The sequence below is a fragment of the Manduca sexta genome, chromosome 1 (assembly GCF_014839805.1).
Source record: "Manduca sexta isolate Smith_Timp_Sample1 chromosome 1, JHU_Msex_v1.0, whole genome shotgun sequence".
NCBI classification, from domain to species: Eukaryota; Metazoa; Arthropoda; class Insecta; order Lepidoptera; family Sphingidae; genus Manduca; species Manduca sexta.
Genome location: NC_051115.1, coordinates 2,967,577 through 2,985,951, shown reverse-complemented (window position 1 = coordinate 2,985,951; position 18,375 = coordinate 2,967,577). Strand labels below are relative to the sequence as shown.

The 18,375-nt window shown below is 37.1% G+C and overlaps 1 protein-coding gene across 1 annotated transcript; it reads left to right on the top strand.

Annotated features, from left to right (window-relative positions):
- Window positions 1-4,951: 4,951 nt before the first annotated feature.
- On the top strand, window positions 4,952-13,756 carry LOC119193829 (phospholipase A1-like). Its single transcript, XM_037436287.1, has 8 exons — window positions 4,952-4,994; window positions 6,416-6,587; window positions 7,569-7,717; window positions 8,121-8,219; window positions 9,380-9,526; window positions 11,401-11,593; window positions 12,424-12,555; window positions 13,685-13,756. Exons 1-8 carry the CDS (start codon window positions 4,955-4,957, stop codon window positions 13,740-13,742), a joined length of 990 nt encoding a protein of 329 aa, XP_037292184.1. The 5' UTR covers window positions 4,952-4,954; the 3' UTR covers window positions 13,743-13,756.
- The last annotated feature ends 4,619 nt before the right edge of the window (window positions 13,757-18,375 follow it).

Here is an 18,375-nt window from a genome sequence, read left to right as displayed (position 1 = left end):
TTTAAAAAAACTATGATGTCTTTAATTTTTATAAATCAATTTCACTGTTATTTTAAATATTAAATTGATAAATACGGTGTTAGAATCCAAAAATGCATAAGATTTTGGTAAATTTGTTTAAACAGTTTTTACAAGCATTATTTTACATCATTTTTATCCTAACAGAAAGTAACGCTAGGTTTGAGATAGATCCAAATATTCCAAAAGCCGGTCTCAATATCTTACTAACAGATTACCAACTGTTGAAACCATTGATGTATATTCTATAGACACGAACGTCCATATAAACTATTTGTTCAAAATCTGATGCAAAATGGCAACCAAAACGTCACTGTTATAACCTATTTATTCACTTGAACAACAATTTTAAAATCCATGTTTACACTTAGACTAGAGTTTTTATATCATGAGCGCCACTCCGTACACAACCACAAGCTGTCAATATTGACCATACTAAAGTCAGTTTGAATGGCTTGCAGTTCAATTTAGTTTAACACAGTGAATGTTCGGAACGCCAAATCTAGTACGTAGTACATATATTTCGATGGTTGAAACGCTTATTTTTGGTGGTTATCCGTTTCTATAAACTAAGATAGATCCCATGAAGTATCCATCTATTGGGTTGAATATGACTACTGTCTTTGGTGCGTTTCGTTTATGCCAAATATGAACATAGAGCTATTATTATTATAATAATATTCGTTGTTATAATATGTAATTCTAATGTTATAATATTGAAAATAATTATAGTTGAAAACATAAAATACGTAACAAAATCTTTGAAGTGAAACTTTTTTAGAATCGTTGTGATTTGAAACTCAATCAAAGGTAAATGCGTTACGATATTTGAAAAAGGAACAGCGTTCAATCAGCCTGCATGCTATATTTTGCATCCTTTTATTTTTTTGTTAGTATGTGTTTAAGAGTTTAATACATACAGGCTTTTCGAAAACTAGGATTTATTTTGAGACACTGCAATAATATTTTTGGTACTTTAGTAATCAATATTCTATTTAATGCATTAGTTGGAAGTCACCTCAAAACTAACGCTTTAATATGGAATCCTCATGAAACAAAATATACACTCATGGTGGAAAAAACACAAAATAAATTCACTCGCTTTCTATATAATAAGCAATATGGTGTGTACCCTTATCATCCTTTGATGTACCCCAGCCTGTTTGTGATAGGTATGGTTGGTTACTGCAAGCTGGAAGTGAGGAGGGATGTTGGGCTTGTCAAATTAATATTTAAAGTGTGGCGCGGGTTGGTACACCTGCCGGAGGTGCTCTCCGCGCTGCAGCTGTGCGTGCCGAGCGGCCGCGTCAGCACTCGGCGCCACTTACCACTGTTCCGCCTTCAAACACCAAGAACAAACGTATTAAGGTTTGCGCCCTTGTCACAGGCCATAAGATTGCTTAATACTATATCCCAGAACTTGGATATATTTATATGTAACATGTCAGAATTCACTGAAATGGCTCATAGATGTATTGAAATCAATTGTTAACATTAGTATCAACTGTTATGGTGTTATAATATATGTATGAATAAATAAATAAAATTTCGCAGGAGTAATGTAATTGTAGTGATTGTTATATGGAATTCTGATCAAATATTCATACAGTATGTAAAGTTTTATTATTTCCTATATTTTTTTCTCCCGACGTTTCGAAGACTGCACCCGTTGTCTCCCCCGTGACCATGAGCGCTGCAAAGCTTCCAAAACGTCGGAAGAAAATAATAATATAAATACCGCGATAACATCAGCAATATATTTTTATATCAATAGCTGTTATTAATATACATTACTTCATTGGTGTAAAATAACATGTCGAAATATTTACTTTAATCTTTTTATATCATTTATATTTGAAAATACGTGATTTATAACATATTGATCCTTATCATCTCATTGGATGAATAATCATGATGAAAGTTAGGTTGAAATGAAATGATTTATTTGAACCTGTGAAATGTTATACATTAAGATTGCGTCAATACTAACTCTACAAGTTCGGAAAACAGTTCTCACTAAACAATGGGCAAGAAGCAGGTGTTGCTCTTTTCAAAATCAGTTTAAGTTATAAACTACAACAACATGATACACAGAATAAAAAATCTTTATTGTTTTTTAGAGCAGTTAATCACATCCTCGCAAAATAGATAATAAATTTAATTTATTTTTCCATACGAGTGAACAACCCTCTCAAGAATCATGAAAAATTTAATGCTTATAATTTTTACCGTTTAGGTTGCACTAGTTTGCTCTGTCCACCTCTTCTGGCATAAGTGGCGTGATGGCAGCGTATCTGTTATTTAATTATCTAGCATATTCAAGATTGATCTGCACTAATTTATGGTATAATCCGTTTAAATTAGATCAAATTGATAATCAAATAATTAAAAGTCATGAGCCGTGCCGTCAGCGTTGTTGAGCAGACGTGTTGGAAAGATGGCGAAATGATCCTGCTTCGTGTCTTACATTATTATTAAGTATAATAGTAAAATACTAAACTCCAACTAGAGTAATGTATTTTAATAAAAACAAAAAATAAAATACTTTATTTATCACGTAGGCGAACAAAGTTGCACTTATGATACGTCAAAACAAAGCATAAGAATAATTATTATTTCTAAACAACTATTAAAATTACTTATATAACTATGGACATTTTAAATTAGGGATACAATTTATAATGAGAACAAGGTACGAACTAAAGTAACCAGCTCGGGCTGGCAGGTAGGGGGAAATAGAAGGATAACGCGTCGCGATCCTCACCAGCGAGGACATGAGCCCTAACCTAGCTAATCTACCAGCCTTTCACTAGCTACTTAATTTTAAAGGAGCCCCTACGTGTTGAATCCATGTAGGGCTGTCAACACCTAAATTACCGACGCTGGATACACAGCAAAGATCCCGGACATTTGGGCGAAATATGGGGTTTTCCACGAACACCAAGGAAAAAATATTTTTTGCAAAATAAATCAAAACATTGTTATAATTTTTTAATTTTAATTCATTAATACATGCGGGTTATTTTGCATGAATCTTTAACTAAGATTCATTTCAATTTATCGCTTATCTATATATATCAAAATGAATCCCTATTTCCCTTGGTCACGCCATCACGCGTGAACGGCTGGACCGATTCCACTATTTCTTTTTTTGTTGTGTTTGTTATTGTCAGGAGAAGGTTCTTATGAAAGAAAAAATTCAAAAAAATGCGCGTAGAATTAGAAAATTTAGGAAAACTTAATGACAATATTAATTTTACACAGCTGTCAGCGATCGACAGAATGCGCGCGTGCATACATAGTTAAGACGGGACAACGTCTGTCGGGTCAGTTAGTCTATAAAGAAATGGATTTCCCCTGACACCACATTTAAAAAAACCCTGCCGAACCCGGCCTTCAAACTACGACAATTTCGAGGAATATCGGACAGATGGCAGCCCTAGATCCATGTCTTCACGCAAGCTTTTCAAAAGAACTGGCCTTTATTCTGTGATTTCCCGCAGGAAAGATACAACATAATTACTAAATCTTTTTTCAATAAATGTTATTAATTCTTAATAATTGAATTGATTTGTTCATTAAATCGGCTTCAGCTGCCGACGCCGAATCCAGCTTCAGTTCGTATCTTTAGATGTTTTAATAAATTCAGTTAGTTTTCGCGCGGTTTAACGGCGGTTAAATTTAAAATGTGTTCATGAAAATAATGTGCATATTGATTTCTAATACTTAAGCAATTTATTTAGTCTCAACGAATGCTTCGAGTAGAAAAAAAATATTTCACAGCTCAATAAGAAGCTATATTATCAGTGATTTAGTGCCAGTTTTTAATAATTGCTGATGGTAGGATATATTTTATATTCGCCCGGATAGCTACCGTACACTAGGTCTTAAAACCCATAGTGGTCCACGTGTCGCGTTCCGGGAACAGCCTGTGTATATCCGGTTCCAACTGGCATCTATTGTGTCGACTGCCCAGGTGTAAATCATCTCTCGTCAGTCGACATTCATTGGAATAGATGGAGTGAGTTTGCCGTGCCTTATAAAAAAAATGTATTATGATATTGCACAACACAAACACATATTGATGGTGGGAACTTGTTAGGAACTGGACTTTCTTCGGTTACATTATGAGGGCCATATTAACTCATGCAACTCAACTTCGCTCTCAAGTGTACCAGCTGAGAAGCTGTCAAATTAAAGTCAGCTTCTTAAAGTTGCTATTTTGGTAACTTAGGTCACAACAAAGACGTTTTTGGACAGCTTTGTTGTATCTATTAAACAACACCGACTCAGTTGAGTACGAGCACTTAAATCACAACTTAAGCTTCGTCTAGTACATTGATTCCCAAAGTGGTCCCCCACGGGTCCAGGGGAGATTTGACGGGGTCTCCACGAAAATTTATCTGGTTTGATAGTAAAGTACTAAAATGTTGGACTTCACCTATCTGTAGGCAGATAATATTGATAGGGGTCGTGAGGCACGGGGACAAATAACCCCCCGCAATAGCTGAGCGGTAGTTATAATGTACTTTCTCTGAGAAACCTAAAAAATAATTGTGCACAGTAATCAGAACAACTACAAAGGAGTCTATGAGAAAAAAAAATTGGGAACTTCTGGCTCTGTTAAATAATTCAATATATTAAACGTTTACTTGAGATCCTGTTCCGTTTGAGATTGATTTACTCTTAGTATGTTATGAATCATCATTTTTGAGTATTAATAAACGTCTACTTGAGTTTCTACTCAAACTTCACATTGAGTTAGCCTTATTTTGTGATCATTATCATTGATTATTAAGCTTGGATTCTGTGAATGATCATTATCATTATAATCATCATTGAGTATTAAACATAAATTAATAGATAACGATAAATCATAATCTACTATTAAGAGTATAAAATACAACTCTCCCGGCATTAATGGTACGATATGGCGATGCGTGTGTTAGTAGTTATTGGGATAGCAATTGCGACAGGTTAGTACAAGAACCTCCATCTATATTATAAAACAATTAGACTGCCTTGGTGGCGTAGTTGTACAATGTACAGCATGTGCGGTACGAGGCTATGAGGTCCTGGGTTCGAATCCCGTGTCGGGCAAAGTGATATTTGAGTTTTTCTGCTCAGTATCAGCCCGGAGTCTGAAATTTGTGCCCAATATCGCGATAGGCTTGTCCCCTATCACATCATGGGACGGAATACACTTTGCAAAAAGTGGGTGCCTTGGTTGCGCCTTTGCATAGCCCTTCGGAGATAAACGTGTGATGTTGTGTGTGTGTGTATAAAACAAAGTCCCCAAAAGCTGTCTGTCTGTATATGATCGATTTTCTCAAAATCTACTTAACAGACTTTTGTACGGTTTTTACTAAAAGGTAGTTCTATTCTTGAGGAAGGTTTAGGTTAATACATAACGGGTTTATGTAAATTGACTGAAATATAACGATTACTGTTGAAGAGGTCACGTGGTTGTAAAATTTCGTGGGTCGGGATTTACGCGGTGAAATCACAGCTAGTAGATGAATAAAACGAGCGAATGCTCGGTTGATAGTAAACAACACGACCGCCCATGAACAGTAATAACAAGAAAGAAAGAAACATTTATTCGTACGAGTACAATATTGCCGTGCTAAGCTCAAAAGTGGTATTTCAAAAAAAAAAACACAATGTTGATTTGTATGTCGTCAGATAGATTAAAGAAATATCCATCCAATGAACTTATAACGGTACGTAGGTTGTTGTTTAGAACTTGTTAAAAAAAAACAAAAGAGTTTCTCTATCTCAGTTTTACATACAAAACTATATTAACAAAACTTCGATTATCTCGAACTAAGGTTTCCCTGACACACCGCTTTTGCGCTTAGCACGGCACAATGGGTACAAAGAAAAAAGTAATACGAGTACATAAATGGTTCGTGCAGCTTCCCATCATAATGCCGATAGGATTCCTTTTCAATATAAAATGGCAGACAAAGTGTACCTGGCCTTTGCAACTGGAACCTTAACTTCATTTAATTATCATACGAAGCTTAAATTACTTTACTGCGTGGCACTCATTAGCCCTGTATTATATACTGTCCCACTGCTGCACGGACCTCCTCTACTACTGAGGTTAGGCCTTAGTCCACCACGCTGTAGTGCTAGCAGACTTTACAAACCTTAAAGATTCTTAGAGAACTTCTCAGATATACAGGTTTCATGACAATGTTTTCCTTCACCGTTAAAACATGCCATAATTCATAGAAAATATTATGTAAAATACACTTATCTTTAGAAAAGTCAGGGGTGTGTTTGGGTTTTGAAGCAGATATTCGTCTCGGCAGTCCGTACCACTGCCAATTTCATGCTGCTTGATAAACGATTTTCATTTCTGGTTTACTTTAAGATTTCAATGCTACAGCGAGGGCGAGCCAAGATGCCGTCCTGGCGAAGTTAGACCCTGGACCCCGGTACCAATACGTCTCGGGAGAGAATGGAATTGAACTCCAGGACTTGTGGCTCAAATCCAGCGACATAAAGGAGACTGCGTATTACGATCCCGATTTTATTAATGGGTATCATCTGTTCACCAGGTAACTAACTTTTTATTTATTTTATTGCTTTGAATGACGAGACAAGCTTGCCGTTCGAAGGGTGATATCGATACGATCCATAAACAGTAGAAATACCATCCAACACCTTGAATTATAAAATATTGTTTGGTATTCCACTGCGCTCGCCATCCTGAGACATGAGATGTTAAGTCTAATTATGTCCAGTAGTTACACTGGCTACAATTTTCAAACCGGAACACAACAGACTACACACTACTTGGTGGCAGAAACAGTATTGCGGTGGTACCTACCCAGGACTTACACATATCAGTGGCTCTTTTTTAACCGACTTAAAAACAGCAGGAGTTATTCAGATATGTATTTTGTTTTATGCAGTGGCTAACGTAATTGTGTAGCGGTCTGGGATCGGGTTGCAAATAAGCCGGTATACTTGTGTTGACTAACGTCTTTCTTTCCAAATTTATGATTCCCTTAAGTATAGGTCTTAATATATGGGAGTACACTGGAATAAAATGGGTCGAAGAACTGCTCCGTCTAGCAATGAACAAGGAAAGGTCCAAGGAACTGAGCCAACCGTCAGTAATGGAGAGGCACCTGAAGAAGAAGAAAGCATAGGTCGTTTAGTTTGTGTCGCCCCAATGTCGAAGTGCCGCGTTATAGTTTTAAAAAGTTGGCTATCCAAACTGCATCTCTCACCAGTCGACCCTATTTGAACCCCACTCCGCACCAACAGCTGCAGAAGACTCTTACCTTTCGGATCCAACCCGTTAAAGCAAGCAATAATTCACAAAGAAAACACACGATTTTAGAAAAGTCAGAGATATGTGCCCTTGGGTTTCGAACCTGCGGACATTCGTCTCAGCAGTCCGTTCCACTCCCAACCAGTCTATCGCTACGATCTATACGGTCTATTAACCAACACAGCATCTTTCATCAGTCATATCTGGATCTCCGCATTTGCCATGCTCGAATAAAAAAAAAAACTTTTTTATTTTTCAGATCCAACCCTACAATCAGCCAGCCTCTACCAAGAGGACATACGGATAGATTAGCCAGGTCTAACTACGATCCCAAGAAGAGAACAATTGTGTTAGTTCACGGATGGCGGAACACGCCTACTTCCGAGTTTCATGTTGTTTTAATACCAGGTAAGAGGATCATGGTAATGCGTACTAGGCTACCATGGCCGACTGAGCTTTAAACCCTCTTAGTAGTAGAAGACCTCAGACCCGTAGATAATACGGGACAGTTGGTGGGTGCAAAAAATTTCTCCGAATTCAATGAAAGGCCAGCCACTCGAAGCCTCTGTAAATGTTTTTTCTATAGTGGGCAAAAACCAGTAGTGTAGCGTGGTGGGTCCGTAGGGGGGAAGGCGCCCTAAGCGGCATGTTTAGAGGGGGGAGGCGTAAAAAAACCTTTATATTTTACATATTTAGTGCGGCGACTACGCTTTTGTAATGCCAATAGTATAGGTCAAGAAGACCGTAAGTATTATTTTCGCACAGATTTCAACTCAACTTTCATGAATGTTAACATCTAACACTTCGTCAGCGTTCCTGGAAGCTGAAGATGTGAATGTTATCATGACGGACTGGAGTGTCGGCGCCGCTGGGAGTTACCTGCCGGCCCTGCTGAACTGCATCAGATCGGGTGAGTACACAAAGTCTTTTTACCTAGGCCCAGTAAAGCTTTTCGGACGCCAAGGGAAAAAGTCTGTCCAGGGCCGTAGCTTGGGGCGGGGGGAGCATTGTGGAGCTAAATAATGAACTAAATTATACATAACTATTCAATCAAAATATATGGAGCAGCTGGTTTTTTATTTCACGATTTGGAAGTTGGTCCCATGGCAAGAGTTATTCGTATTGATGGGTGGAATATCCCCCTTTCGGGATTTAAGGGAATTTTATTACAATCTGTATATTACCTTAACAATTACGTAATAACCTGACTCACTCATGTTCACAAGTAAAGAAAGCCAAAAATCGATCGACCAGATCAGATCTAGTAACATGTTTACTTTCGCCCTAGCTGTAACCACAACTGCCCTACCTTAAATTCAAGTCTAGCTACGGCCCTGAGTCTGTGTTCCTTTCGGGATATGTTTTTTGCTATTACAACAGTATAGTTATTAATAACAAAAACATTTCTCATTTAGGTATCCCCGAAGGGGTAAGCACCCAAACATAAATAACAAAAAAGGGGTATGTAGAAAAGGTTAGAGATTAAAATAAACTGTTTTACGCATTTTATCCCGGTTCTTATATTATAATTTTCCTCCGACGATTCAAAGACTGCAGTCTTCGTGATCACTGGGGGGACTAAGGAAGTTTGCACAAGCCTGGGATCCAGTTCTACATTTAATTAAATCGGAACCCAAAAGACCGGCTGCTAGACTTCAAGACACTGAGCTCATTCTGCATAAATCGGACTGTCAACAGTTAAATTTTAAAAACAAAATTGTATAATTGTAAAATGTAGGCAGATATTGTAACTTTGACTTTTCTGATGACCAACACCTCACTTCTCCGTGACCATGAAGGCTGTAAAGTCTTCGAAACGTAGGGAGAAAAAAATAATATAAAAACCGCGACAAAATCCGATTTTTTTAATTTTTTTTTTTCATAAGTACCTTCTCCTGACAATAACAAACACAACAAAAAAAAATTGGGAAATCGGTCCAGCCGTTCACGCGTGATGGCGTGACCAAGGGAAATGGGGATTCATTTTTATATATATAGATTTAGATAAGTAACAAGTCACATAAGATAAAGAGTAAGAAATCAGGATCTGATACAAAAAAAATATTGCAGGTGAAAGTGTAGCGAAGTACTTGAAATGGTTGGTAGAGGAGAGTGGAGGGGACCTGTCCCGCTTCCACCTGGTGGGGCACAGCCTGGGGGGACACCAGGTCGGCATCATCGGCAGGAACCTCGGCGGCGTGGTACCTTACATCACTTGTGAGTTTATTAAAATAATTAGCGCATAGCGGCCACCGTACACCAGGTGTTAAAACCCGCCATAGTGGCTCACGCGTGTCGCGTTTCGTGATCAACCTGTGTATATCCGGTTCCAACAGACTGAGGGGTAATCATTTCTCGTCAATCGACATTCTATTGAACCGCACTACATCTACAGGTGCAGAAACCACACTTCGCCGTGCTCGTGTAAAAAAATATCTCTTTATATACAAGGTCATTTTGACATTACGTTACTAAATGAAACCACATACTCGTCTTCACATTTGCTGACATTGTGCCAAAAATCATACATTAATAACTAACATTTTCACGAAAAATCCTGGTTTTAGATTTCCGATTTTTTGGTCATTTTGTAGTTTGTTGCGAATATGGCGTGTGCGTGAATGTATCTCTGAAAGTATGATCCTGCCACTGTAACGAATTCTCTTAGAGTAGTAGTAGTGGGTTCAGGGCGCGTAAAATTAACATTACTTTTTATTAATATTTATTTTGTTCGAAAATTACACTTTTTTATTTTACATCTACGGCTCAAATAACTTATTGTAGTGTTATTTTCAAGTAGATCAGTATGTGGTTTCACTTAGTAACACAATGTCAAAATGACCCTGTATAACTATTAAAAATTATAACAAAGTAAAACTATAATGGTACGATAAGACGAACACCTCATATCAGAGTCACGCCTTTTATCCCTGAAGGCGTAGGCAGAAGAGCAACTGGTGCACCGTTTCCGCCGCGTGTATTCCCGATGCGATGGGCGAGCCTATCGCCATATCGGGCACAAATTCCAGACTCCATCCTCAAACAGCAGAAAACCTCAATATTTTGCCCAACTCGGAAATCGAACTCGAAACCTTAGCACCGCAGTCGTACTCAATACAACTACGCCAACGAAGCAGTCTTCTCACACTTCCATCTGGATATTATTAAGTAGGTACAGTCAGCAACAGAAGTCCTTGAACATAATTTGTTTCCAATATTTCTTAATCATTATCATTTACCATAAGTTACTGATTAATTTAAATACAAAACAACTTGACATAATTGAACTACAAAAGTAGCTGAACGCCGTCAAACCATTCACCGCTAAACATTACTAGCAATTTTTATGATCTGTAATAAATACAAATGTGGCTGAAATTAGCAAATTCTTTGTTTTATATACATGCTTTTTTTCCAACAGTCCAGAATATCAATTAAATTGTTATTTTATAACATACTAGCTTTGGCTCGCTACTCAGCCTGCGTGAAATAATTTTTCAAGGACTAAAGTATTGCTTTATATTGACCCGGGATAGAAAGTAGCGTATAGCGCTGTAATGTAGCTTCCTATTATTGAAATATTTTCAAAATCGGTTAAGCAGTTCCTGAGTTTAGCGTATTCAAACAAACAAACTCTTCAGGTTTATATAATAGTATATATTGAAGTTAATAACCAGAATCATAGATTTTTAAGTATGGACAAAACATCATAATATTTTAGTAAGTAATATTATAAGATTAATAGGAATAGGTTAGTTACATTTTAAACATTCTATTTTATAGAGCACTGGCCGGTTTAAGGAACAAATGTGTAAATTCAAAATTATTATGGCAGTATTATAGATTCTCTTCGAAGGATTCAACGTAAACGTCATTTTCTTTTTCATATTTTTTCAGCCAATCCTTTACTTTTTTACTTTGGTATCCATATTGAAATGATAACCTTAATCTGTACTCTTCTTTGGTAAGTGATTTATGGTCCGTTTCAATGTTCAGGTGTTTTGTAAATTAGTTTTTGTTCATCGACTTTTGTTGCTGATCGTACCTAACACCGGTGCACACATCATCCCGCATTCCTTAATCTATTTCAGCTCTCGACCCTGCTTTTCCTGGTTGGATAACTAATCCACACCGCTTCAAAGCTGACGACGGTCTCTACACCGAAGTAATGCACACCAACGCTGGAATGTTAGGGTTTCTCACCGCGCTGGGGGATGTCGACTTCTACCCTAATGGGGGAGTTAACATGCCGGGCTGTGAGGACAGGTCGTGCAGTCATCACAGGTGAGATTGTGGAGTATTTAGGGATGGCAATTGTAAAATATAGTAATAATATCAGCTCAGTATTGTATACTGTCCACTTCACATAGTTCGTAGACTTCACATACCCTCAGAATTCTTATAGAGAATTTCTCAGGTATGCAGGTTCCCTCATGTTCCTTTCTTCATCGTTAAAGCAAGCCATAATTCACAAATATACACATAATTTTAGATAAGACAGAGGTGTGTTTGGGTTTTGAATCAGCGCTCATTCGTCTCGGCAGTCCGTTCCACACCCAATTAGACTATCGCCGGAGAGTATAAGTTCCTATAAGTTAAAGTAGTATACATAATTTTAGGTCCTTACGTATGAAATTAGCGTTTTGTCGTACTGGCCATTTTGATCTGAAATATCTCCTCTTTGATTAAGTCTTAAAATTATAATTCAACACTATGGGCTTGGTTCACAACTTCTGGATAAATGCTACTCGTCTCAAATCCAAATTTTAATTTAGAATTTTAAAACCGAACACTCTATGGTGGTAGGTCTCTTATATGTGAGAGTCCGCCTCGGTAGGTACCATCGCAATATCTATTTCTGCCGCCAAGCAGCAGTGTGTAGTCACTGTTGTGTTCCGGTTTGAAGGACATTGTAGCCAGTGTACTACTGGACATAATAAGACTTAACATCTCATGTTTTAGGATGACGAGCGCAGTGGAATACCAAACAATACTTTGTAATTCAAGGTGTTGGATGTTGTTTCTACTATTTATAGATCGTATCGCTTACCAACAGGCGAACGGCAAGCTCGTATCGTCATTCAAAGCAATAAAAAAACCCTTATATTTTTCAGATGCAACTTCTATTTAGCGGAGTCTTTGAAGGGCGGGTTCCTGGGCTCTCAGTGTGACGACTTGGCGTCCGCCCTCACCGGGAACTGCGATGGAACAACTCTGAACATGGGCGGTCTCACGCCTAAGCCTGGGTAAGATTACAGCTGAATGATACTAACAAACTTAGACATTCGCCCTATAGATATCGTAGTGTGTATATTGGCACCTTTCACACATTAAAGACTAAACAAGTCAAATTTCCCCTTCCTTTTCCTCTTCTATCATCTTGAGAACCTTTCTCCTTCCCCTACTTCCTCTCCAGTATCCACTTTAGATCGCTGCAGTTGTTAAGTCGGGTTGCCCTGTACCGATATCGTTCGCCAGGTATTCTGGTGAAAGCAGCGAGAGCTATAAAAACTAACATGCCATGATGGCCATTATGATACTCACTCTTATCCCCGAAAGGGTAGGCAAGCGCAACTGGAGCACCCACTTTCCGCCGTCTGTATTCTGTCCCATGATGCGATGGAGGCGAGTCTATCGCCATATCGAGCATACATTCCAGACTCAAATTTCAGAGTAGAAAAACCCAATATCACTACCCTACTCCGATAGAAGCCGAGACCTCAGCATTGCAGTCGTACTACAACTACGCCACCGAAGCAGTCGTTATGATATATAATAATAATATCAGCCCTGGATTATATACTGTCTGAGGGAGAGCCTTTTTTTATACGAGCATGCCACAGTGACCCCACTGCACCTGATGGTAAGTAGAGTGGGGTCCAATAAAATGTCGACTGAGATTATTAAAGTACTCAAATCGGATGAGATGATTAGTCCTCGGCAGTCGACACAATTATGCCGGCCTATTGGAACCGAATATACAGAGGCTGATCCCGGAACGCGATACTTACGTGGGTCACTATGGCGGGTTTTAACACCTTGTGTGCAGTGATAGCTATCTGAGTGGATATAAAATATATCCTACCACCAGCAAAAAGCCTCTACTGAGAGGGCTCAGCTTAGTCCACCACGCTATAGTGCGGGCATTCTTCACACACCCTTAAAAATCTTATATAGATCTTTTCGGGTATACAGGTTTCCTTACGAATTTGCCTTGGCTAAAGCAAGCGATAATTCACAAAGAATACACACATAATTTAGAAAAGTCAGAGGTGTGTGTAGTTAATGAGAATTAACAGGGAATCATTTTGAATGTAAAATCTTTTTTCCACGCTTGAGTCGTATTCACTCATTTTAAAGTTCATTTTGTTGCAGGTACACTGGATTATACCACGTCGAAACTAATGTGCATTCGCCGTTCTCCAAAAATTAAATCTATAAAATGTTTTTGGCGTGTTTTATTTAGTTAAGGTGGAACCTCAGCCCTCTCCGCCGCGATTAATTCGTTAGGTGGCGTTGAAGTTACATAAAATTACATTTATTATAATTAGGAGCAAAATACTTTGTTACATAATATTATTATTGTTTATGAATACACCTCATATAATTGCAAAATTACATAAATAAATATATACCCGATAGTGATTAGGATATTTATTTACGACCACGCCAAAGTGACCCTTCTGCACCTGATGGTAAGTGTAGTGTCCAATAGAATGGCGATTGACGAGAAATGATTACCCCTCAGTCTGTTGGAACCTGATATACACAGGCTGATCCCGAAACGCGACACGCGTAAGCCACTATGGCGGGTTTTCACACTTTGTGTACGGCGCTCGCTTTTCGGTTCGGATTTCTCGGATTCATCCACTTTCTATAATGTTATTGTGTTTTTGTTATCTATTGAAAGTTACTTGTTTTAAAAAATGTTATGATGTACCTACTATGACACAATAAAAGTACTTATTTATTTTGACTTCAAATCCCAAGGGCACTCACCTCTGACTTTTCTAAAATCATGTGTGTATTCTTTGTGAATTTATCGTTCGCTCTAATGGTAAAGGAAAAAATCGTGAGGAAACCTGCACATCTGAGAAGTTCTTTACAGGAATTTTGAAGGTGTGTGAAGTCTACCAATCCGCACTAGGCCAGCGTGGTGGACTAAGGCCTAATCCCTCTCAGTAGTAGAGGAGGCCCGTGCTCAACAGTGGGCAAGTATATAATACAGGGCTGATATTATTATTATATTTTGACAAGGAATTTTCTATTACATATTACTTTTTATATTTTCAAGAAAATTTCTAATATTATTATTCTTTATTTTTAAAGTAATATTGCGTTAAGAGAGTTTCTTGCGGGGCTTCTTTACTTCAGTAACACGTTCCGAAGCGGTGTTATTCATGACAATTCAAGAGTTTGTGAATGTCTATTTGAATGAAGATTTTGAGTATGAATTTGAGGTGTACCGCAAAGTTTCCCTATTACAAACAGTGTACTATCGTCGATGTGTCAATCAGTTATTTAAGACGCCTAGATTGATTAATTTTTAATTGATAAAACAGCGTGCAATACATGACTAAGTCATACGAGTTATTAAGATAAGATAAATAATAATTATCAGTGATTCATTTTTATCCTAACAGAACGCTAGGTGTGATGTGGATTCAAATATTCCAAGAGCCGGTCTTAATATCTTACTGACTGATTACTAACTGTTGAAACGCTTATTGTTGGTGGTTATCCGTTTCCATAAACTAAGATAGATAATACATTATCCGTGAAGTATCCATCTATTGATTACTGTCTTTGGTGCGTTTCGTTTTTGCCAAAGATGAATATAGCGCTATTATTATTATAATAATATTCGTTGTTATAATATGTAATTCTAATGTTATAATATTGAAAATAATTATAGTTGTAAACATAAAATACGTAACAAAATCTTTGAAGTGAAACTTTTTTAGAATCGTTGTGATTTGAAACTCAATCAAAGGAAAATGCGTTACGATATTTGAAAAAGGAACAGCGTTCAACCAGCCTGCATGCTATATTTTGGATCCTTTTATTTTTATTTTAACCGACTTCAAAAAAAAGGAGGAGGTTATCAATTCGACGTGATTTTTTTTTTTTTTTTTGTATATGTTTGTTACCTCAGAATTCGCTCATTTATGAACCGATTTGGAAAATTCTTTTTTTATTCGAAAGAATTTCTCTCCAGATTTGTCCCATAAATTTTTTTTCAAGATCGCTTCGGTAGTTTGGTTTTAAAATTTAAAAAACTAGAATAATTATGTCGTCCAAGAAAACGAAATTGCGAATTTAGCTTTCCTGTGACGTATTTAGTTATGTTTTTGCATTGAGTTTGGTTGACTGTACTTCTCACATACTTATACATATAGCATAACATCTTTTCCCCGTTTCAGTGGGTAGGCAGAGGCGTAACATTTCATCGCGATAGTCGTACTGCGAGCGAAACACATTAGTTGTGTTTTTGCGTTGGGTTTAGTTGACTCTACTTCTTACATACATACATATATATAGCATCACACCTTTTCCCCTTTTCAGGGGGTAGGCAGAGGTGTAACACCACAGCGCGATAGTTGTACTGTGAGCCAAATAATATCAGTTGTGTTTTTGCGTTAGGTTTGCTTGAATCTACTTCTTACATACATATATATAGCATCACACCTTTTCCCCTTTTCAGTGGTACTCAGAGGTGTAACTCCTCAGCGCGATAGTCGTATCGTGAGCGAAACACAACTATGCCATTGAGACGGTCTATTTTTACTAACACAAAAAGCAAAAATAAAAATAATTTTAACAAAAATTAAACCGCCTTCAAAAACCACTCAAAACTAAAAAATAATTTCACATAACAAGTATATATTGGATACCAATTTTGGAGTCGGTGCCTAATTAAAATTGCTAGTTAAGCTAAGTAAATACATTAACGAATATACGAAAACAATGTGCTGCCAGCGTACAAAGTCAGCAAGTCAGATCGTCACCGGAGATAAACACATCGCCGCAGCACAGCAAATGGAAGCTATTAAGGAAATATTTAAATTTGTGAACTGTACACTACCCAAATTCTTCCCCTGTTACATATAGCAGGTCAAATGTGGGTGTATTACACTCCCTGCCTCGAAAAAAGAGAAAATAAAAAGATGAAACACCATACATGTGCTTGGTATTACACCTTTCACTGTGTATGTTGTAGTACACACAAACCTACTCCTTTTAATTGATTTGAAAGAAATTTAGCTCATAGATGGACTACGCAACAAATATAGCTAACTAGCAATTTTAATTAGGCACCGACTCCAAAATTGGTATCCAATATATACTTATGTGAAATTATTTTTTAGTTTTGAGTGGTTTTTGAAGGCGGTTTAATTTTTTGTTAAAATTATTTTTATTAGTATGTGTTTGATAGTTTAATACATGTGTTTGCGCCTGCGTATTACAAAGCTCTAGTATCAAGCAAGCGTGTTGTATTATTTGTGTATTTTTATTTAATATGAATATTTAAATCTCACTAATAAATTAATTTTCCAAGTATGTTTTAGTATCATACCAAATAATAAAACTTATATTTGTCCTAATACTGCTGTAACTCTATATCTATCTCAATCTCTCGTAGGTTATTTTCCACAAGTTTCACTTCTGCCGTGTTTGAATTGCACTCTTTTTTGTTACTCCTTTTATTATTAGATTTTTAATATGTAGTGATATGTCACAGTTTAATTAAAGGCTTTATATATTTTCATGAGAGAATTGATATTAAGCGGCCATCAGTTGTACCTTCACCTTATGTTTTTGTTTATCTAATGTCACGCAAACATTGATTAAATCAAACTGAAGGTCAATTCTAGAGAGTTATTCATTGTGCAATAAATTATTGTGTTTTTGCAGTGATCTGCTATGATTGCTGCAAATTTATTGATAAGGTGTGACTAAGCTTCGGGCGCGAATTCGGTGAACGAAAATGAGGCCGAATTGTGCCCGAAAGCCGAATATAGCCAATTATTTCGGGCACGGCAAGTGTCACTACTGCACATGACGGTAAGTGGAATAGGGTCCAAAAGAATGTCGACTGACGAGAGATAATTACCGCTCGATGTACACAGGCTGATCCCGGAACGCGACACACTATGGCGGGGCTTAACAACTTGTGTATTGTATCGTGGTTGCTATCCGGGCGGATATAAAATATATCCTACGCAAGCAAATCATTTCGCAGGAGTATTGTAATTATAGTGATTGTTATATGGAATTCTGATAAAATATTTATACAGTATGTAAAGTTTTATTATTTACTATATTGTTTTCTTCCGACGTTCGAAGACTGCACCCATTGTCTCCCCCACGACCATGAGCGCTGCAAAGCTTCCAAAACGTTGGGGAAAAATAATAATTTTTATATCATTTACATTTAAAAATACGTGATTTATAACATATCGACCCTTATCATCTCATTGAATACACATGACGAATAGTAGGCTGAAATGAAATGATTTATTTGATCCTGTAAAATGTTATACATTATTTAGTTTCTGTCAATATTAACTCTACAAGTTCGAAAAGCAGTTTTCACCAGAGAACGGACATGGAACTCTGGTGATGCTCTTTTCAAAATCAGTTTAAGGTATAAACTACAGTACATGATACAGAGAAAGAAAAAAATACAATTACTTTTTTTATTATTTCGAGCAGTTCATTATATGCTCGCAAAATAGGTAATGAATTAATTTTCCATACGAGTGCACAACACTCTTAAGAATCATGAAATATTTAATGTTTATAATTTTTACCGTTGCACTCATCATCATCACCTTTGCACTAGTTCCCTCTGTCTACCTCCATGGACACGATGCATGATGAGGGCTTATGTGTTATTTAATTATCTAGCATATTAAAGATTAATCTGCACTAATTTATGACATAATCCTTTTAAATCAGATCAAATTGATAATCAAATAACAAATACTCATAAGCCGCGCCGTCAGCATTGTGGAGCAGGCGTGTTGGAAAGATGGCGAAATGATCCTGCTTCGTGTCACGTG

Coding starts and splice junctions, on each gene's coding strand:
- LOC119193829 (XM_037436287.1), top strand. CDS start 4,955: ATGCGTGTGTTAGTAGTTATTGGGATAGCAATTGCGACAG. Junction 8,220..9,379: donor GCTGAACTGCATCAGATCGG/GTGAGTACACAA, acceptor AAAATATTGCAG/GTGAAAGTGTAGCGAAGTAC. Junction 9,527..11,400: donor CGTGGTACCTTACATCACTT/GTGAGTTTATTA, acceptor AATCTATTTCAG/CTCTCGACCCTGCTTTTCCT.